The 23,483-nt window shown below is 40.1% G+C and overlaps 1 protein-coding gene across 4 annotated transcripts in view; it reads right to left on the bottom strand.

The window, feature by feature from the left end:
• Smim18 (small integral membrane protein 18) overlaps positions 1–23,483 on the bottom strand; it is a 64,662-nt gene that overhangs the window by 2,429 nt on the left and 38,750 nt on the right. For 3 of the 4 annotated variants that reach the window (XM_013025711.1, XM_013025719.1, XM_013025726.1), the window contains exon 4: positions 5,952–6,102. In XM_013025711.1, coding sequence (XP_012881165.1) covers positions 5,952–6,102 — 151 coding nt within the window. Of the gene's footprint in view, positions 1–5,951; positions 6,103–23,483 lie in introns of those variants that run through there. The other variant, XM_013025734.1, reaches the window with a different exon arrangement.

Here is a 23,483-nt window from a genome sequence, read left to right as displayed (position 1 = left end):
GCAGCTGTGTGTGTGTATGCCAAGCTTGAACTCGGGGGGCAGAGCTCCCTAAGCATTTTCTTTTCTTTTCTTTTCTTTTTTTGGCTCTTCGCTACCATTCTATCACTTGAGGCACAGCTCTACTTCTGTACTTGGAGATGAGTCTAATAGACTTTTCTGCCCAGGCTGGCTTTGAACTGAGATCCTCAGCTCTCAGCTTCCTGACATTATAGGCTTGGGCCACAGGTGCCCAGCCATGCTCTCTTTCATTGGTGAGCCATGTTTCCAATCCTTTTTTGAGGTAGTTATTTTCAAGGGTGCATGCCTAGGGAGTGATTCCTACCATTGAAAAGGGGGACTCTAGAATTTTTCTGCCTAGGCTAGCCTCAAACTGATCATCCTCCTAATCTCATTTTTTAAAATTCAGATTACAGGTATGAGCCATCTGTACCTGAATAAGAGACTTCAATCTCAAAAGCTTTGCTGCTTAGGCTGGCTTTAAATTGTTACCCTTAGATCCCAGCTAGTATTATAGGTGTGAGTCACCTGTATCCAGCCCTTATAACTAATTTTATTATCTACTGTGTGCCAACAACTTTTCAAATGCTAGAGGTATCTGTGTGTGTGTTTTATATAAAGAAAACTTTTATTGGGTGCTGGTGGCACACCTGTAATCCTAGCTACTCAGGAGGTTGAGATTGTGGTTCAAAGCCAGCCCAGGCAGGAAAGTCTGTGAGACTCTTATCTCCAATTAACCACCAGAAAACCAGAAGTGGTGCTTTGGTTCAAGTGGTAGAAAGCTCACCTTGAGCTGAAGAGCTCAGAGGCAGCTCCCAGGCCCGAGTTCAAGCCCCATGACTGACCAAAAAAAACTTTTGAGGGACTACAAAAACAGTCTGTTATAAACTCCAGGTGCTAATGCTACCACTTCATCTATGAACTCCTGGTCCTTCTACTCAACTTGCTCCCCCCTAGATTATTTAAGCAAATCCCAGACATTGAAATATTGTAAAATATAAGTACAATGTTATTGTTACACCAAAACTTCCAACACCATAACAATATAATTATTTAAATTTACTTTCTTAACAAATAGATAAAACCTTGGGTTTGATAACATATTTTCTAAGTTTTCTATTCTAAATCAAAGTGATTTGCTTAGCAAATCCCTTTCCTTTTCTGGATAGACTTATACTTTCTGCCTTTTGAAGGGTGAACTTAGGAAGTGAGGCCAAAAGTAAAGGCTTAAATGCATGTTTTCTTTTAAAAAAATCCTTCAGCTGATGATGTAATGGGCAGTAATTGAATTTCTTGCTTCTGTTCAGGGACACACAAAATTACATAGACTGTATCTAAGCATATCACTTCCTTTACAGTAATCTCAAGCTGTCTATAGACAGCTTTTTAAAATTACCCACTTATCTTTTGTACTTTCTCCTCAAAACATTCTGTGCAAAGCAGGGCTTGTACCTTGTACAACTCTGGGAAGTATCACTTTTACATTGTGCTGTGGGGTGTCATTGACATAGAATAATACAATGTAAGTGTTGCTTCTTAGTGTGGATGCCTGATAGGTAATGCATCTGATCTTTTCTGAGTTGCAAACTCTGATTTTAATCATGGTGCTTAGCAAATTTCAAGCACCTCATGACAACAGGTATTTTTCTGATGCAGCTTCTCTAAAAGAGTAAAGGTATATGAGTCACCTCATACATACATAAAAATATTCAGCTTTTGGAGCTCTTTTAAGAATCTTGGCACTGCTAAAGTTGGTTGTGATATTGTATACGTGTAATCCTAGCTCTGAGGAGTCTCTCAGTTGGTGCTGTTTCTTTGCCAGTTCTGGGGCTTGAACTCAGGGCACGGGCACTGTTCCTGAGATTCTTTTGCTCAGTGCTAGCACTCTTCCACTTAAGCCATAGCACCACTTCTGGCTTTTTCTGTGTATGTGGTACTAAGGAATCGAGCCCAAGGCTTCATGCATGCTAGCCAAGCACTCTACCACTAAGCCACATTCCCAGCCCTGCAAAAGAAAGACTCCAATCTTTTGTTTTAAATTTAAGGTAAAGACTAAATATTGGAGGATTAGGCTTACTTCATATGTAAAACAGAGACATACTATTTTTTTATTTTTTATTTTTTTGTCAGTCCTGGGCCTGAACTCTGGGCCTGGGCGCTGTGCCTCAACTCTTCAGCTCAAGGCTAGTGCTCTATCACTTGAGCCACAGAGCCACTTCCGGCTTTTTCTGCTTATGTGGTGCTGAGGAATCGAACCCAGAGCTTCATGCATGCAAGGCAAGCACTTTACCACTGAGCCACCTTCCCAGCCCCAAGACATACTATTAGAATGTTTACATTTCTCCTATTCTGAGACTTATGTATATGTGCATGCATGTGTGCACGTATATACATGTGCATGCTAGGTCCTTGAGCTATTTTGCTCAAGGCTGGCTCTCTACCTCTTGAGCCACAGTTTGACTTCCAGCATTTTGATAGTTAATTGGAGATGAGTCTGAAGGACTTGACTGGCTTGGCAGGCTTTGAACCTTGATCCTCAGATTGATCCTCAGATCTTAGCCTCCTCTTCTAAGCAGCTAGGATTATGGGTGTGAGCCAATGGCAAATGACTGAGACGATATATCTATATAGATCTAAATATATTTTTGTTGGTCATGGGACTTGAACTCTGGGCCTGGGCACATCCTGAACTCTTTAGCTCATGGTGAGTACTCTACCACTTGAGCCACAGTGCCACTTCCCTGAGACTATATCTTTGACCATATTATATAAATGTATATTAATTGAATACTGTGAACATGCCTTCAGAAAGCAAGAGAAAAAGTTTTTTTGTTTTTAAAAGATAGGGGACTGGACTGAACATTGGTGAAAATGAGCTAAGCAACTCAAAGACAGTGATGAGAGGGAAGGAATGAGAGGGAAGGAGGGAACAGCTTACACTAAGCAAAAGGAAAGACACGTACATATCACCTCATGTGGAAGAAATAGTTGTATTGTCAAAGCTCATAGAATTCACAAACATTATAGACCATGATAATGACAATTTGCTTTGTGAAAGTTAAAATGTGTTTGAACTTTTAAGTATCACTATCCCTCAGTACTGTGAAATTTATGCAATCACTTAATCTCAATAAAAATTTATTTAAAAAAATGGGGGGCTAGGAATGTATCATGAATTTCTAGCATGCATGAAGCCCTGAATTAATACCTCAGTGCCACATAAACAGAAAAATCCAGAAGTGGTACGGTGGCTCAGGTGGTAGAGTGCTGGCTTTAAGCAAAAAAACTAAAGAACAGTATCTAGGCCCTGAGTTCAAGCCCCAGGACTGGCAAAAAAAAAAAAAAAAATCAGGGGGAAGGGTAGAAATCTATCTATAGTTTTAGTTTTTTTTTTTTTTTTTGGTCGGTTGTAGAGATTGAACTCTGGGCCTGGGTGCTGTCCCTCAGCTCTTCAGCTCAAAGCTAGCACTCTACTGCTTGAGCTAAAGCACCACTTCTTTTCTGAGTGGTTAATTGGAGATAAGAGTCTCATGGACATTCCTGCCTGGACTGGCTTTGAATTGCAATCCTCAGATCTCACCCTCCTGAGTAGCTAGGATTACAGGTGTGAGCCACTAGTGCCTGGCTAATTTTATGTTTTTGTAGATTTTCCCCTTTAAAATTTCATTATAGGAGTTGGGAAGGTGGCTTAGTGGTAGAGTGCTTGCCTAGCATGCATGAAGCTCTGGATTTGATTCCTCAGTACCACATAAACAGAAAAAGCCAGAAGTGGCTCAAGTGGTAGAGTGCTAGCCTTGAGCAAAAACAAGCTCAGGGATAGTGCCCAGGCTCTTGAGTTCAAGCCCCAGGACTGGCCGAAAAAAAAATCATTCTAGGAACAGGAAGCTTTAAAGCAAAAATATTTTAATTATTTTAATGCATAATTTTTCATTGTTTATAAGCTTATTTGCAGTATCAAGGTATTAAGCTCAGTGCTTTGCGCTTATTAGATAGGCACTCTACCACATAGACAGACCCCTACTCCTTTTGCCTTTTAAGCTTGTTTTTCAGATAGATAGCTACTAACTGTGCCTGGGTTGACTCCCTAACTGTGATCCTTCTACTTCTGCCTTTTAAGTAGCTGGATCACAGGAGTATAACATTATACCCAGCTAGCAGTGCATGCTTTTGGTTTTGTACTTTTGGTGTCTTGCCTTCTTATTTTTCGTCCTATTTCAAAAGTACTTATGGTAATAGGACTTGGAATTCTTCTGGAGCACTGACAGATCAGAAAAGAAAATTGTGCCTTAGCTATATTCATGGTAAAAACACTTGAATTCGTGCAGGGAATGGGGCTCAGTGGTAGAGTGCTTGCCTTGCATGCCTGAGGCCCTGGGTGCAATTCCTTAGAACCAGGTAAGCAGAAAAGGCCAGAAGTGGTACTGTGACTCAAGTGGTAGAGCACTAACTAGCCTTGAGCTGAAGAGCTGAGGCACAGCGCCCAGGCCCAGAGTTCAGGCCCAAGACAGACAAAAACCAAGCAAAACCCCCTGAATTCCTTGATGCTGTTAAGCATATCGCTTTGTTTAAATATGATTAATCATTATAGCTTTTAAATATAGAACAACTCAAGTTTGAATTATTTGGCATGGGCCTTGTCTCTAAGTTGGATTGGTGAAACTGATATCTCTATTTATGCTAATTGTTGTAGATACCTTATATATGAAGTATTGTGAATTGTTTTATTTGATGAATTTATTTCCTTGTTATGTTTAGGCTCCCATATTTTATATGGCAAGCAGGATGGTTTCTAGGTAATTAACCCTATTGTGCCAAACCTGGGAGTTGGCGGAGAGATACTCTACTTAATGCTAGCTGAATGAATGCTTACCTAGGAAATAGATATTATGAAAAACCAAAACTGTTGAAAAGATTTCATACTGAGCAAAGTAAAGGGCAGAAGTTGGATCTTTAGGTTGGTATAGACATCGTACCCTGGAGCCTCTAGCATCTACTAACAATCTTTTCATGCTCTAATACTATAAAATTAGAAACTTGGTCAGTGGCTGATACTAATTTTTGATAGACACGAATGATTGCTCTGAGCCATGAAATAATCTTATTAGCTAGAATTACCCTCCTCCCTTAATCAGTTTTTCTTTAGAACATTTTTATTTTAAAATGTATCTTAAAAAACTGTATTTGTTCTCAGGATGAATGTAAGAATAACTCAACATTAAATATAAATGCTATGATAAATAACGTTTTGTGTCATCAAAAAATTAAATCTAAAAACATTTTCACTTAACAGCATGATTTCTATTTTATAGTAAGATAATCTGTGAGGAATTTTAATTAAAACTTAAGGAAAATCTAAAGCTCTGTCTTACAGTATAACTCATAATGTTACATTTTATGGCCTTAATTTCATGTAAAAATAAAAAATTGAATTTCTTGGCATTCTCTGTACCTTCATTCAAAGTCAAATAATATTTGAACTATTTTCCTGTATTTGTTAAAAATAAACTTCCTTATAACTGCTTTTTTACCAGTCAGTAAAATATACACATTTAATCAGAAAGCTTTAGTCCAGGGATTACTTTCAGTGTAGATTTTTCTTTAAGAAAAATCCTTTGTTTAAGCCAGATCGGACTGCTGAAATGAAATTGCTCGAGAAAAATGAAATTAACAGTAACCAGTTAACATCAAATACGTTTGGTTTACTTAAAGTCTGCATATAGATCAGGTTCATACATAATGTAATGAATTTTCCATTAAGGCACAGATGGTAAGATGGTATTATCAGACAGCACAAGGCAGCCTTCATATTTTCATAATAAAATGCTATCAAGCACATTGTTTTTTTTTTTTTAAGTCTTTTAGTAGGAGTAAGGCTTTCTGTGATTTTCTGGTAAAATATTTTCTCATTGCATCATAGGATATGGACTGCTGAATAAGAGATCATATAAACCTACCTCTTGTCTGGGAGGATGCTGTTGAAGCGATGGTATCGTCTGTTTGTAACGCAGTCTAGTGCACAGCCAAGATGGAGCTGTGCTGCTATTGGTTGGACCACAGTGCAGCCGACAGTTTCCTCTGCTTTCATTTGCATTAAGTCCTGCTACCCTGAAGAGTAAATCATTCATAAACTTAAATAGAGGTGTCTTGGGATATCAATTGTCAGCCCTTTTTCTTTCTGTCTTTTCTCTCTTTGTCCTTCATTTGTGAGTTACTAACAAATTGGTGATTCTTTGTGTTTTAACTATCAAATTTGACATCCTTTTTTCACATCCTTCAATAACTGTTTCTATGCTAATGCTGGAAGACATCATGAGAGGTAGTAACCTAGGAAACTAGTCTAGGTTAATCAGGCAGCTTGACATTTCCCCCAGGGACTCATAAAATCTTGTAAATGAATTTTTTTTTTCAATACTTAAAAATCTTGCCCTCTGGAATGACTATTTCCATGTAGTGGTTGAATTTAGAAGAAATTCTGAGGAAAAAGATTTTTCATTTGCAAGTTATAAAAGCATGTTTATACTACCTATATTTTATTTTATTTTTTTGCCGGTCATGGGGCCTGAACTCTGGGCCTGGGTGCTGTCCCTCAGCTCTTCAGCTCAAGGCAAGCGCTCTACCAGTTGAGCCACAGCGCCACTTCTGGCTTTTTCTGCTTATGTGGTGCTAAGGAATTGAACCCAGGGCCTCATGCATGCAAGGCAAGCATTCTACCACTGAGCCACTTTCCCAGCCCAGTACCTATATTTTAAAAAGTGGTCTATGAAATTTTTAAATGGCAAGCTCATCTCCTTTGATTGTTCAGTAATAGAATATTTTTTTGTTAGCCATAGTGCTTGTACTTGGGGCTTGAGCACTGTCTCTGAGCTTTTTCACTCCAATGTAGTGCTCTACTATGTTGAGCCACAGTGCCACTTCTGGTTTTCTGGTGGATATTTGGAGATGAGTCTCACGGACTTTTCCTGCCCTGGCTGGCTTTGAACTGTGATCCTCAGATCTTAGCCTCTTGAGTAGCAAGTACTACAGGTATGAACCACTGGCTCTGGGCTAGAATATTTTAAGTTATGATGTATTGTTTCAAGTTTGGTCTAAGTGAAATCTATATTTTTAATTAAGAGAGTAGCTGCTAAAACAACAGCTAGGTAAATTTTTTGCTGTGTAGATTATTTAAGTCATATATAATTTGATAGGATAGTTTCTCTGACCATAAATGGGTACATGGAAATATCTTTATTGACTCTAGGTGACATTGAGTTAGGAACTGGGAATCCTCTGGTAAGCAAAACTGGTTCATAATTAATTAATTAATTTTTTTTTTTGCTGATCTCGAGGTTTGATCTTTGGGCCTGACTGCCGTCCCTAAGCTCCTTTTGCTCAAGGCTAGACTCTTTAGCACTTGAGCCACAGTGCCATTTCCTGCTTTTTTCTAATTGGAGATAAGAGTCTCATGCTTTCCTGCCCTGGCTGGCTTTGAGTTTCAGTCCTCAGAGTGAGGTGTGAGCCGCTGGTGCCCATCTTGGTGTTTGTCCTTGTCTTCTTGTCTTCTATACTTGTTTTCTCCTTTTCATAGTCTTCCCAGTAAGTTTATACATAGTATAGATAAGCTTAATTTTTTTTTTTTTGTTGATCGTGGGGCCTGAACTCTGGGCCTGGGCACTGTCCCTCAGCTCTTAGCTCAAGGCTAGCACTCTATCACTTGAGCCACAGCACCACTTCGGAATTGAACCCAGGGCCTCATGCATGCAAGGCAAGCACTCTACCACTGAGCCACCTTCCAAGCCCTAAGCTTAATATTTTTTTAACTAAATTAAAATAAGGAAACAGAATTTAGTAGATTTAACCCCCTTTCCTCTCTATAAACAATATTTAGTAGATTTTATGCTAAATCACAATAGCTAGAATACTTTGACCACATTTACTCCTTAGTATCTTCTCCTCCCTCATCTCTCTCAATTCACCCCCGCCCCAACAGTCCTCCTTTGATGCTTATATTCTGTTATTGCTACCATTTAGCCCTGGATTCTGCATATGAATGAAAACATTGACTATATGGCCTTTTGAGATTAGCTTGCTCAATATGATCTCTAGTCCCATTCATTCCCTGTAAATGACATTTTATTCTTCTTTATAGTGTAATAGTATCCATGCTGTGTTGGTTCTACAATTTTTTTATTCATTGGTTGCTGTGATAACTATGGATATGCAAGTATCTCTTTTACATATTGAGTTAACATGTCTTTGGATATATGCCCAAAACTATTGTGGGGTCATAAGATAGGCTGTTTTTAGAGTTTTTTGGTTGTGGAGCTTGAACTATGCCCTGGGTGCTGTTCCTTAGCTCTTCAGCTCAAGGCTAGCGCTCTACCACTTGAGCCACAGCACCAGTTCCAGTTTTCTGGTCGTTTATTAGAGATAAGTCTCATGGACTTTCCTGCCAAGACTGGCTTTGAACTGTGATCCTCAGATCTCAACCTCCTGAGTAGTTAGGATTACAGGCGTGAGCCACTAGTGTCAGGCAGTGTTTTTAGTTTTTTTAGGTTTTTGAGGAACTTTTCACACTGATTTTTATAATAGCTGTACTAATTTATATTCTCATTGTCAGCACATAAGGGTTCTTCTTTCATTTTTTCCCCTCAAATCAAGACCAGTACTTTTTTTTTGTATGCCTGTACTGGGGGTTTGAACTCAGGACCAGTATGTTCCCCTTTAGCTGGTACTAGGGCTGGTACTCTACCCTTTGAACTACCGCTCTACTTCTGCTTCCAGTTTTTGCAGGTTAATTGGAGATAAAATTATTTTTCTGCTCTAGCTGATCCTCAGATCAGCCTCCTATAAAGTTAGTATTCCATGTATGAGCCATTGGTTCCTGCCTTAGTTTCCTGATTGCCATTCTGACTGGAGGGAGATTAGAGAATCATTGTAGTTTCCATTTTTATTTCTTTTATGGCAAAGGGTGTTGAAGAGCTTTCCTTGTATTTATTAGCTATTTTTATTTCCAAGAACTATATGTTCAACTCACTTGCTCATTTATTGGCTTATTCTATTGGTTAATTTTATGAACTCTATATATTCTAAATATTTAATCCATTATCTGATGAATAGCTAATGGTACTTTTTTTTTTTTTTGGTTGGTTGTGGGGCTTGATCTCTGGGCCTGGGTGATGTCCCTCAGCTCTTCAGTTCAAGGCTAGAGCTCTACCAGAGCCACAGTGCCACTTCCGATTTTCTGGTGGTTTCCTGCCCACGCTGGCTTTGAATTGTGATCCTCAGATCTCAGCCTCCTGAGTAGCTAGGATTACAGGCATGAGCCACCAGCGCCCAGCTTAGCTAAAGGTATTTTTGTATTCTGGGTTGTCTCTTCATTCTGGTAGTTGTTTGTTTTGCTGGGCAAAAACTGTAAAATTGGATGTAATCCCATTTGTCATTTCTTGCTTTTATTTCCTGAGCTATTGGAATCCTGTTCAGAAAATGCCTATGCTGTGTCTTCCAGTGTTTTTCCTATATTCTCATGTAGTTTTCCAAGTTTCAGATTTCACATTAAGATCTTTGATCCAGAGCTGGGAGTTGGGCTTAAATGATAAAAGTGCCTACCTGGTACGCTCTGAGTTCAAACACCAGTCTCCCCTCTGCCCTCCACCTATGAAAAATCTTTGGTTCATTTTGAATTGGTATTTTTACAGGGTAGGAGGTAGGGGTCTAGTTTCAGCCTTCTGTTGGAAACTGGATATGGATGTTCAGTTTTCACAGCACCATGTTGAAGAGGCTGTCTTTTCTTCAACTTACAATGTAGACTTTGCAAAAAAAAAAAAATCAGATGTCTCTAGCATTGTGGGTTTATTTTTAGGTCTTCTATTGGACCACATGTTTTTGTGCCAGTACCATGCTGTTTTGTTACTATGGATCTGTAGTATTTGAAGTCTGGTATTGTGATACCTATAGTGTTGCTCAGGATTACTTATAGTATTCTGGATCTTTAATGTTTCCATTTGAATTTCAGGATTGATTTTTCTATTTCTGTGAAGGATAACTAAGGGGGATTGGTTTAAATCTGTAGATTGCTTTCCACCCCATCTTTCTTTCTCCTCCCTCCCTCTCTCCCTCCCTCCCTCCCTCCTTCCCTCCCTCCCTCCTTTCTTTCTTTCTCTCTCTCTCTCTTTCTTTCTTTCCTCTCTCTCTCCCCTCCCTCCCTCTCCCTCCCTCTCTCTTTCTCTCTCTTGTTCGTGGGGCTTGAACTCTGGGCCTGGGCGCTGTCCTTGAACTCTTTAGCTCAAGGCAAGCACTCTACTACTTCAGCCACAGTGCCACTTCTAGTTTTCTGAGTGGTTCATTGGAGATAAAAGTCTCATGGACTTTTCTGCCTGGGCTGGCTTTGAACCGCAATCCTCAGATCTCAGTCGCCTGAGTAGTTTCAATTATGGGTGTGATCCACTGGCGCCCGGCAAATTTATTTTCTTATAGCAGGATAAAGTAGGGATCAGTAGAAAACAAACATTTCCTGCTTGCCTCATGAAATTGTAAAAACTTTTGGTAAAGCACTGTTAGTATTATTGTTACTTTAAGGAACATTTTAGACTTCCACACACCAGATAAGCTATTTGTCAAATAACAATAAAGTTTTTTTAAGGCATGATTGTATGTGATGTTTCATTTTTGTATCAAAAAAGCATGTTTAATAATTTCACTAATCACAAAGGAGTATATATTTCCATCTAGAAGCTGTATTTCTGGATACTGACAGTTGTTACATTTGACTTGCGGTTGTTGTAATCTCATCTTTTGTTTAAATGATTATTACCAAACTGATGCCAGAGATTGGCTCTCCAACCTTCATTATTTAACTTCTCTGTGGATCAGTCACATGGGAACTTTATCAAATCTGATCTCATGTCTTTCTAATAGAATGTGTACTTCTGAGATGTTTTTCTAGAATTTGTGATGGGATTTTGTCTGTAACTAGTGGCATCCAGTTGATGACATGAGGCCTAGGGTTTCTGTCTGTAAGGCAGTGAAATGGTCAGATGTTCTGAAATCTTCCATAGAGATTTCTGAAACAGAATCTACTATTTCTGGTGTTTTTTTTTTTTTTTTTTTTGGTCAGTTGTGGGGCCTGAACTCTGGGCCTGGGTACTGTCCCTTGAGCTCTTCAGCTCAAGGCTAGGGCTCTACCACTTGAGACACAGCGCCACTTCTGGCTTTTTCTGCTTATGTGGTGCTGAGGAATCAAACTCAGGTCCTCATGCATGCAAGGCAAGCACTCTACCACTGAACTGCCTTCCTAGCCCTATTTCTGGTGTTTTTAAGGCTGTTAGAAAAGCCTTATTAAATGGGCATCAATGGCTTAACCTGTAAATCCTAGCAACTCAGAAGGCTGAGATCTGATTATTGAGGGAAAGTCCATGACATTATTCATCAGTTGACCACCCAAAAGAGCCATGGCTCAAGTGGTAGAGTGCTAGCTTTGAACTATGTGTGTGTGTATCTATGTAGATATACACATATATGTATGTATATATTATGCACATAATAAACATATACAAACTACAGACTGTTGCGTTCTCTTTCCTGATTATGGAGGATTCTAATAAAATGTAAAGTAACAGTATACTAGGTACTTATAAAAAGTTTATTTTTAGTAAAGGGATATTTCTCATTGATAGAACTCTTGCCAAATGTGTTCAGGGCCCTGGATTTGATCTCCTGCACACACATATGCGAACCACATTGTTGTCATACTTGTGTGTATGGAGGAATGCTAGGGATTGAACTTGGGGCCTTGTGCATCATGTTAGGTAATTTCTCTAACATCAAGCTACATCTGTGGTCTGTAACATGTAGGTATATTTTTGTGGTGGTACTGGGGGTTTATTTCAAGGACTTTTTTTTTTTGTCGGTCGTGGGGCTTGAACTCTGGGCCTGGGCGCTGTCCCTTAGCTCTTCAGCTCAAGGCGAGTGCTCTGCCACTTGAGCTACAGCGCCACTTCCGGTTTTCTGGTGGTTTATTGGAGATAGGAATCTCACGGTCTTTCCTGCCCGGGCTGGCTTTGAACCTCGATCCACCAGCGCCCGGCTATTTCAAGGACTCTTGTGTTTTGCAGACACACTACCATTTGAGTCATACCCTAAGCTCATTTTTGCTTTAGCTGTTTTGGGTATTTTGGGGATCAGATGTCATGCTTTGCCTGGACCACAATTCTCTGTTTCTCATGCAACTTAGATGACAGATGAACATTTTTTTTTTGTCCAGGCTGGCCTAGAACCACAGTACTCCTCATCTTCCCTCGAGTAGTGAGAATTACAATATAAACTATCACACAGCCTCCCAGGCTTTATTTATATTTTCTTTCTTTTTTTTTTTTGGGTCCGGTCGTGGGGCCTGAACTCTGGGCCTGGGAGCTGTACCTCAGCTCTTCAGCTCAAGGCTAGCGCTCTACCACTTGAGCCACAGCACCACTTCCCGGCTTTTTTTCTTTTTGCTTATGTGGTGCTGAGGAATCGAACCCAGGGCATCATGCATGCAAGGCAAGCGCTCTACCACTGAGCCACCTCCCCAGCCCCTATATTTTATTTCTACTCTTACAACATTGACAATTTAATATGCATGCAAAGATTTTGTACTTTTTTTTTCAGTCGGTCCTGGGGCTTGAACTCTGGGCTTGGGTGCTGTCCCTGAGCTCTTCAGCTCAAGGTGAGTGCTCTACTGCTTGAGCCACAGTACCACTAACAGTTTTCTAGTGGTTTATTGGAGATAAGAATCTCATGAGGCTGGGCATTGGTGGCTCATGCCTGTAATCCTAGCTACTCAGGAGGCTGAGATCTGAGGATCACGGTTCAAAGCCAGCCCAGATGTGAGACTCTTATCTCCAATAAACCACCAGAAGACCGGAAGCGGTGCTTTAGCTCAAGTGGTAGAGCGCTCGCCTTGAGCTGAAGAGCTGAGGGACAGTGCTCAGGCCCAGAGTTCAAGTCCCACGACTGACAAAAAAAAACAGTCTCACGGACTTTCCTGCCCAGGCTGGGTTTGAACCACGATCCTCAGATCTCAGCCTCCTGAGTAGCTAGGATTACAGGCGTGAGCCACCAGCGCCTGGCTAGATTTTGTACTTTTTATCAAGATTTTACAGGTTAGAATTCATTTAAAAATTCAAACACAATATTTTACCAGCATTAAAATTATTTTTTCATTGCCTAAAAACCATAATATAAAAATGTTCTTATTTTTTGAACTTCATTTCCAGATCATAGCAATGGATCATTTAACTTGAAAGCTCTATCTGGAAGCTCTGGATATAAGTTTGGTGTACTTGCTAAGATTGTGAATTACATGAAAGTAAGTACTTTCCTCAGCTAACAACAATCTTATTTAACTTTTTGGCAAAAGGAGTGGGATTTAAAAAAATTTTATACAAATTTACATTTGTATTATACCTGTTGAAATGCATCAAAATTTGCATTTTCAACATGCATAGTTTAAAAGTATATGGTGCCTATGTCTAATAAAACTAAAAAGCATTGATAGCCTTTGTATTCTTATTAAATAGCATTACAGCAGTTGATGTGCTTAATTTATATTACTTGAAGTATATTATTTAAATCAATCATTTAAGAATGAATGCACCCAGGTAGTTGATAACCTCTTAATTTACCAGTCACTGTGGCAGCACCACTGAACTACATTCCTAGTCTTTACGACTGAATCTCTTCTCTTTCCTTTCTGGCATTACTTGGGTTTGAACTCAGGGTATTATGCTTGCTAAGCAAGATAGGGTCTTACTAACATTTTCCCTGGGTTGTCCTCAACCTCAGATACTCTGTCTCTATCTCTAGAGGAGTGAATCATGCCCATTCCTGGCTATTTTATGTCTTCTTATGGTTTGATAATAGCTAATACATTTTTTTAAAATTTTATTTTATTGCAAAGATGCTGTACAGAGGGGGTATAGTTACATGAGTAAGGCAATGAAAACATTTGTTGTCAAACTCCTTTGTTTTTCTCGCACTATCCCTTCCCTCCCTCAGCTAATTTCTTTTGTTCAGAATATCAATGTACTTTTTCTTTTTTTGTCAGTTGTGGGGCCTGAACTCTGGGCCTGGGCGTTGTCCTTCAGCTCAAGGCTAGCACTCTACCACTTGATCCATAGCATCATTCCAGCTTTTTCTGCTTATGTGGTGCTAAGGAATCGAATCCAGGGCCTCATGCATGCAAGGCAAGCACTCTACCATTGAGCCACCTTCCCAGCCCCCATCAATGTACCTTTTTTTTTTCTGGTTGGTTGTGGGGCTTTAACTCTGGGCCTAGGTGCTGTCCCTGAGTCTTCAGCTCAAGGCCAGCGCTCCACCACTTGAGCCACAGCGCCACTTTCATCAATGTACTTTTTTTTTTTCTTTTGTTGGTTGTGAGGCCTGAACTCTTGTCCCTGAGCTCTTCAGTGCTCTGCCACATCGCTGCTTCTGGCTTTTTCTGCTTATGTGATACTGAGGAATTGAATCCAGAGTCTCATGTATGCAAGGCAAGCACTCTACCACTGAGCCACCTTCCCAGCCCCCATCAATGTACTTTTGAATGTACTACTTCTGCCTCCTCTAGCCCCTTTTGTTTACTTTTTTGGGGGGGAAGTGGGGGTTGGTCATGGGGCTTGAACTCAGGGCCTGGGTGCTGTCCTAGGGCTATTTTGCTCAAGACTAGCACTCTCCCACTTTGAGCCACAGCTCCACTTCTGGTTATTCTGTTGGTTAATTGGAGATAAGAGTCTCATAGACTTTCTGCCCAGGCTGGCTTTGAACTGCAATCCTCAGATCTCAGCCTTCTGAGTAGTTAGGATTGTAGGTGTGAGCCACTGACACCTGGCTTGTATTTTTGGGATAGATAAGTTCTGCTTTTGCCAGCCTGGACTATATAATTCTCCTCTTTTTGCTTCTCAACCAGCTAGAATGACAGGCATGTACCTCCATACCCAACATTTTTGCTCAGGCTGGCCTCAAATGATGCTTCTCTGGCCTCCATCTCCCATGTGTCTCGAATTACAGTCACTGTGTCTGGCCTCATTTTGCTTTTTCTGATGCTTATACTATATTGTACACTGACCAATAGTCTGAGAGGTGAGACATTTCTTGGTATAAGTTTAATCTTTTTGTGTTTGTCTGCATTCTCTGTTCACATTCTTCTGTTAGGTTAATTCTATGTGATATGAGTTACAAATAACTGCACTCAGTTTACTTTGAATTTCATCTAGCCAGGAGTTTTAAGTCCAATTCTGTATGGTTTCATAGTCCATGTTCCTCTTCACTCTGGTCACACTGCCTCAAAAGCATATTCCACATTCCTAAAAAGATAGATCTTCTGTATAACTTCGATTTAATGCATCTGCCTCTAGCATTTAAAAAAGCTTGTAATTATCACTTCTTCCCTTTGTAGACTCGGCACCAGCGAGGAGATACACACCCTCTGACATTAGAAGAGATTTTGGATGAAACCCAGCATTTAGACATTGGACTCAAGCAGAAACAATGGCTAATGACTGAGGTATGAATAGGCTAATATTGTCAAAGGAGCAGTCAATTATGAAGACATAATTGCTGTAGCTAGAGGATTTCTGTTTTTCTTGTGTATGTGTGTGTGTTGATACTGATTAAACCCAGGGCCTCTGTGCAAAGCACTCTTCCTCAGAATCATGCCCTCACCTTCAGCATTCTTGGTATAGGGAATTCTGATTAATGCTTGATATTAGTGCTCTTTATTAAAGAAGTGATGTAGATTTTTTTCAGTGCTAGAATTTGAACTCACCTTTCCTAGGCAGGTACTCTTTATCAGTGAGCCAAGTCTCCAGCCCTGTTTTTTTCAGGTTATCTTTAAGATAGGGCCTGCTTCCTACCCAGGTATATGTCTGGACCACATTCTGCCTATTTTTAGGCTTCTTATAGTTGCTGAAGATGCCAGGCACATGCCACCTTACCCATTTCTTCATTAAGATAAAATCTGGTAGACTTTTCTTCCCAGGCTGGCCTGGGACCACAGCCCTCCCAATCTCAGCATCTCAGAAAGTTTAGGATATCAGGCTTGTGCTATACCCTGTGGGTTGAGAAGAGGTCTTGTGAACTTTGTGACCTAGGCTGGACATGAACAAAGCATCCTGGGAAGCTAGAATTGCAGGAATGAGTCACTATATCCAACTTTTTTTGTTTTAAACATTTCTATGAGTAGTTTGGGCTTAGTAGTTTCACCATAATTTTAAGTATGTATTTACTTAAATCTTAAGAGTTTAGACTTCAGCATAAAATTTGTGAAGAAGTCAAGGTACCAATTTCACTTTGATTTTCAGATTAATTGGTGTATTTTGAGTGTATTTATAGTTTACATACTTGTAAATTGCATTTTTTAAGACATGCTTAAAAAATTTTAGGTGTAACATACTAGAGGGATAGCAAGTTACTTTATTATACTATTACTGTAGTTATATAAATTATTTTCATGAACATTTACACTCCATTTGAAGGAAGCCCAACACACATACCATGATAATTTGGAAATGAAAAACTTCGTTGTTGTTGTGAGGCTTGGACTCTAAGACCTGGGCACTGTCCCTGAGCTTTCTCACTTAGGACTAGTGCTCTACCACTTGAGCCACAGTGCCACTTCTGGTTTTAATTGGAGATGAGTCTCACAAACTTTCTTGCCTGGGCTGGATTTGAACCACAGTCCTCAGATCTCGGCCTGCTAGGATTACAGGCATGAGCCACCAGCGCCCAGCTTATGAATAACATTTTAAACTATTTTCTTGTGGGTCTATATTAAATGATGACAAAGGAGATTATTGTTTGAGACCAGTGTCAAATTCTAAAGATCCAAAGTGAGCTAGTTACCATGGCACACACAGGAGTAGGGAGGCTGAGGTAGGAGGGTTATGAGTTCAAGGCCAGTTTGGGCTAAATATCAAGTTCCAGGACAGCTTAAGATATATGGTGAGACCCTGTCTCAAGAAACAAAAGTATGCCAGGGACTAGTGGCTCAAACCTATAATCCTAGCTACTCAAGAGGCTAAGATCTGAGGATCAGATTCAAAGATGGCGTGAGAAGGAAAGTCTGTGAGTTTTTTTTTTTTTTTTTTGGGTCTAGTCAGGGGGCCTGAACTCTGGGCCTGGGCGCTGTCCCTCAGTTCTTCAGCTCAAGGCTAGCGCTCTACCACTTGAGCTACAGTGCCACTTCTGGTTTTTTTCTTTTTTGCTTATGTGGTGCTGAGGAATCGAACCCAGGGCCTCATGCATGCAAGGCAAGCTCTCTACCGCTGAGCTACCTTCCTAGCCCCCTCCAATAAACTATCTCCTAAAAGAGCCAGAAGTAGAGCTTTGACTTAGTGATAGAAAAGTATATGTATGTGTATATATATGCATATATATATATACAATGTATTATTCTATATCTTATCTAATATCATATATATAAACAAAAAAACTGAAAAAGAGAAAAGAACACATGTAGCCCGGGCACATGTTTGAAATCTTGGTGCATGGGAGGTTGAGGCAGGAGGGCTGCAAGTTCCAGTCCAGTCTGGGCTCCTCCTGTCTCAAACAAAAATACAGTTTTCATAATATAATTCAATTTATTTTATCAAGAGAAATGTAGTGTTTGGTTCTTATAATGTAAAATGATGTAGTCTATCAGTATTATTGAAGCTGATAGTCTTCTGGCACTTATTTGGCCATTAACTATGCAGCAGGTAGCATGTAGGGAGTCTGGTTATTGGTTCTTTATTCCAGAGCAGTGTCCTCATGGACATGCCAGTATACTGTAATTAAACTTCAGATATGGGATGGGTAATGTCCAGTTTACTTTGTCACTTAATATGAATAGGTATTTTATTCTTACTCAGTTTAAGTTCTGAAAGAATGTAAGTTAAGCTTTCTTCAAAGCAGTTGTGATAATTAAAAAAATTAAAACAGCCCCATGCTGAGGGGGTTAGCTGAGGGGTTAGCTGTTGTTGTGGGATTCTGATGTCTAGTGTTTTGGATGTGATGGTTAAAATGCACTTTTAGCTTGTCTCTGTATTGATTGCTGTTCACATTTAAGAACAGATATGAAGTGTCCTTTTTTGACCATCCAAATTGTGTCACTGTTACAGGCTTTAGTAAACAATCCCAAAATTGAAGTAATAGATGGAAAATACGCCTTCAAGCCCAAGCACAACTTAAAAGATAAGAAAGCCCTCCTTCGCCTCTTGGATCAGCATGATCAGCGAGGGTTAGGGGGAATTCTTTTAGAGGACATAGAAGAAGGACTTCCTAATTCCCAGAAAGCTGTCAAGGTAACTTCATGATTGAAATATATTTAAGAAATGAATTATTTTTAAAGTCTCCAACAATATATGTGAGGTTGTAGTGAGTAATGTTTTGCTTGAGTATGATTGACATTTTAACACTATTGAAAAACAGAAGTTTGCTGGGGGGTGAAAAAAAAAGAAAAACAGAAGTTTTCCAATTCATGAGTACTACAATCTTAAAATATATTAAACATTTTAGGAATAGATAAATAGGTTGGTTGTAGAATTTGATCGCAAGGCCTGGGTACTGTCTGTGAGCCTTTCTGCTTAAGGCTAGCACTCTACCACTTTGAGCCACAGTGCCACTTCTGGATTTTTGGTGGTTAATTGGAGATAAAAGTCTCATGGACTTTTCCTGCCCACACTGACTTCAAACCACAATCCTCAGATCTCAGCCTCCTGAATAGCTAGGATTATAGGCATGAGCCACCAGCACCCAGCATTTTAGGAATATTTTACATAAGTATAAAATTATGGTGCAAAGCGCTTTATTAGAAATTTTAATAAGAACTTAGCAGGGACTAGAGAGAAATACAAGATAAATAAGATTTTAATGCAATGAACCTCTATATCTAGTAAGTTTTGGCAAATGCTATTCCCTTAACAGAGCGAAGTGTTAAAGACGCTTACACAAAACTTTGTGTGAAGCTAGGTGCCAGTGGCTCACGCTGGCAATCCTAGCTACTCAGGAGGCTGAGATCTGAGGATTGTGATTCAAAGCCAGCCTGGGCAGAAAAGTCCATGAGACTCTTATCCCCAGTTAACCACCAGAAAACAGGAAGTGGAACTGTGGCTCAAAAGTGGTAAGAGTGTTAGCGTTGAGCAAAAAAGCTCAGACAGTACTAGGCCTAGAGTTCAAGCTCCACAACTGACCTACAAAGAAAACAAAAAAACTGTGTGTGATGAACCTCTGGGTAAAGTACAAGCTAGTCGAGAATTCCTTCCTTTTAATTTTTTTAAACTTTTAAATGTATATATATATTTATATAATACTGTGTAGAAACTTTTTTTTTTTGTCAGTCATGGGACCTGAACTCTGAGCCTGGGTGCTGTCCCTCAGCTCTTCAGCTCAAGGCTAGCAGTCTGCCACTTGAGCCACAGTGTCACTTCTGGCTTTTTCTGCTTATATGGTGCTGAGGAATCAAATCCAGGGCTTCATACATGCAAGACAAACACTCTACCACTGAGCCACCTTCCCAGCCCTAGAAACATTTTTTTTCCCCCTGGTCCTGAAGCTTGAGCTCTTGAGTCTAGGTGCTGTCTCTGAGCTCCTTTTGCTCAAGGCTAGCTACCGCTTAAGCTACAGACTTGAGGCTTTTTCTGTGATTTAGTTGGAGATAAGAGTCTCACAGACTTTCCTGCCCTGGCTGGCTTTGAACTCTTAGCCTCCTGAGTAGCTAGGATTACAGGTGTAAGCCACTAGTGCTCGGCTTTGTTCTCTTTTTTGTTACTGTCATTTCAACTATGTCTGGATTCTCCTCTGAATGAAGATGTTAGGATCATTATACACATCTCGTCTATAAATGTTATAACAAAAAAAAATCTGAAAAAGAGAAAAATGTAGCCAGGGTACATGTCTTCGACAATGCCTTATTTCTTTGTGGTCTTTGTTCTGTACTATCAAGTATTTACAGTCAAAACTTCTAGACAGCAGAGCCTTCTGTAGCCTTCTTTAGCTTCTGGAAAGCTAATGAAGTATTTGGGGCAATGCAGTGAGAAAACAAAAGCTGACTATTGCTTTTGCTATTGCCTTACAGCTCTAGATGAGTCAGGCATTCTTCCACTTCATGGTATGTGAGCTTCTGAAAAGCTCTGTTGGAAAGAATGGATAATGATAAAGTAGTAAACTATTTCAAATAGAGGACAGCGATCTTAGCATAGTAAGACTCCACTAGACCCAAATAGTAACTGAGTTTTATTGTAGCTCTTTGGAGGACTTCTAAGTATAATACAACAAAATGTCCATCCTTAAAAATAGAACTCTCAGAAACAAACTAGTGCCATAGACCCAAATGGCCTGCTGCAAGTTAAAAGGAGGCTTTTGTTGTGCAACTCAATTGTTTCCCGAGGTAAAATGGAGTTTACTGAAAAGTTCTTTTATGTTTAAGGCTTTAGGAGACCAGATACTAATGGTTAATCGTCCTGACAAGAAAAAAATACTTTTCTTCAATGATAAGAGCTGTCAGTTTTCTGTGGATGAAGGTGAGTCTTTGTACTTTTAGTTTACAAGTATATTAGTTTTAGGATGATTAAGATTTATATTTATAATGCAGCTATAATTTAAATATTAAATGCTTTTTCAATATCATCAATTCCTAGAAACAACAGGTGGTTCCTACATCAAATAAAGGTTTTTTGTTTGATTTTGTTCAGTTTTTTTGAGATAGGGTCTGACTGCAGAGCTTAGGCTGTTCCTGATTCAGTCTGCTGAGTGTGTGCCAGGCCCAACTGTAAATGTGAGAATTGAAAGATAATGTTTTGTTTTGTTGCAGTGTACTAAATGTTACTCTACTTCAAATATATAATGCCTATATTTTGTATTTTAGTGGGTTTTTTGTCAGTTATGGGGCTTGAACTCAGGCCTGCATGCTGCCCCTTAGCTTTTTGCTCAAGGCTAGTTCTCTTACCACTTCGAGCTACAGCATCACTTGTGGTTTTCTGGTGGTTAATTGGAGCTAAGAATCTCATGGACTGTTTTCTGCCTGGGCTGGTCTTGAACTGCAGATCTTAACCTCCTAAGTGGTATTACAGGCATGAACCACTATTGCCCAGCTATATTTTTATTGGTATTTATAATGTAAAGCAAAGTGTTTAGGGTGAGAAATTTCTTGGCTTTTTTAGATTGAAATTCCTCTGTAAGCAAATAAACTGAAGTTTTACTATAAATTTGTAGTATTTATTTATTTATTTTTGTGCGCCAAACCTGGGGCTTGAACCTCAGGGCCTGAGCACTGTCCCTGAGCTTTTTTTTTTTTTTTGTTGGTCATGGGCCTGAACTTGGCCTGGGCGCTGTCCCTCAGCTCTGCAGCTCAAGACTAGCAATCTACTACTACAGCGCCACTTCTGGCTTTTTCTGCTTATGTGGTGCTGGGAAATTGAATCCAGGGTCTCAAGTATGCAAGGCAAGCACTCTACCATTGAGCCACCTTCCCAACCCTCCCTGGGCTTTTTGCCAGGCCATTTTTGACCTGAGCAGTGCCTTGCTAAGCAAGCATTACGACTCATAGCATTTTCAGTTGACAGTAGGCTTCTGATTTGTGTTCATACAGTGCTGGAGTGACATTTGTGGGGAACTTGTATAGGAACCTCATGGGTAAAACGTAAGTTTTTGGTTGAAAATGCCAATATCACAAATCACATATTTAAAAAATTAATAAAATGTTAATAATGCAAAGAATTTTTGCTTTGTATTTCCACACCAGATTAACTGAAAATTGACATGTCTTGGGATGAGTTATAACTCAGAGCCTTTGCCTAGCAATGTGAAAGTTGGGTTCCAGGTTCCATCGCTAGGGGAGAGGGAGAAAATGACACATTTGATGGATGTCGGTGGCTCACACCTATAATCCTAATTATTCAGGAGTCTGACATATGAGGATCATGGTTCAAAGCCAGCCTGGATAGGAAAGTCTGTGAGACTCTTGTCTTGAGTAAACCACTCAGAAAACTGGAAGTAGTGGTAGAGTGCTTGCCTTGAGCTGATGAGCTTGAGGGACAGTCCCCAGGACTAGAGTTCAAGCCCCACAACCAACCAAAAAAAAAAAAAAGAAAATGACACATTTGAACAGATACTGTTTTTTTATTGTAATGATGACAATGCTTACTGTAGCCACTAGGTGGCAGTCTGGGCCCTAGGAGGAAATGTGGAGTAGTTAGCTTTCAGGCTAACTACTAGATTCTCTCCAGAATGAGATAGCTCAAATAGGGAGACAGTTTCCTGCACAGTAATTGATCAGACAAGTGAATGCAGACTGGTTGGGCCTATGCATACAACTTATTTCGTTGTTATTTTGTTAGGCTGGGCATCGGTAGCTCATACTTGGAATCGTAACTACTCAGGAGGTTGAGATGAGTATCAAGGTTCAAAACCAGTGGGGCCAGGGAAGTCTCTGAAGCTCTTATTTCCAATTAACCACCAGAAAACAGGAAGTGGCACTGTGGCTCAAGTGGTAGAGCACTCGCTTTGAGCTGAAGAGCTGAGGGACAGCGCCCAGGCCCAGAGTTCAAGCCCCATGACTGACCAAGAAAAAAAAAATTGTTAAATTAGTATCTCATTTAGATGTAGTGTAAATGTAGTGTTGAGAATGGTTTAAAAGGAATAGGTGAGATACCCTCTGAGAGTCTGCATCTGCACAGTCTCACCATTTCATGAGGATAATGAATCAATATAAGTAACAGTGCTAGAATTTATGAGTATATAGTAAGGACACAAACTTTTATTTTTGTTGGGGTTTGAACATAACTTCATGCACATTGGACTCTACCAGGTAAGCCCTGTCTCCAGCCCTCATTATTAGCTATTTTTAAGTACTTTTATAGTATTGGAAATACAATACCGAGATACTAGTTGTTTTGATCCTGTTTGCCTCCTAACTTATCCAGCCCTTCACTTGGACTTGTGTAGTTTTTATTTGACTAAGCAGGTAGCAAAGAGTCATTTCAAGCTGGGCAACAGTGGTTCATGTCTGTAATCTACTCAGGAGGCTGGGATCTGAGGATCACAGTTTGAAACCAGCCTGGGCAAGAAAGTCCGTAAGACTGTCTCTGTCTCTCTCTGTCTCCCTGTCTCCCTCCCTCTCTTTCCCCCCTTTCCCCCCTCCCTCTCTCCCCTTCTCTCCTCCTCTCCCTCTCTCTCTCCCCCTCTCCCTCTCTTTCTCCCTCCCCCTTTCACTCTCTTTCTCCCTCCCTCTCTCCCCCTCTTTCTCCCTCTCTCCTCTCCCAGTCCTGGGGATTGAACTCAGCCTGGGCACTGTCCCTGAGCTTCTTTTGCTCAAGGCCAGTGCTCTACCTCTTGAGCCACAGCACCACTTCTGGCTTTTTGTGTTTATGTGGTACTGAGGAATGGAACCCAGGGCTTCATGCATGCTAGGCAAGCATTCTACCATTAAGCCACATTCCCAGCCCCCATACTCTTTTGTGTGTGTGTGTGTGTGTGTGTGTGTGTGTGTGTGTGTGTGT

The sequence above is a fragment of the Dipodomys ordii genome, unplaced genomic scaffold (genome assembly GCF_000151885.1).
Source record: "Dipodomys ordii isolate 6190 unplaced genomic scaffold, Dord_2.0 Scaffold4, whole genome shotgun sequence".
NCBI lineage: Eukaryota > Metazoa > Chordata > Mammalia > Rodentia > Heteromyidae > Dipodomys > Dipodomys ordii.
The sequence above is the reverse complement of the archived record's forward strand: the minus strand, read 5'-3'. Positions and strand labels throughout refer to the sequence as shown.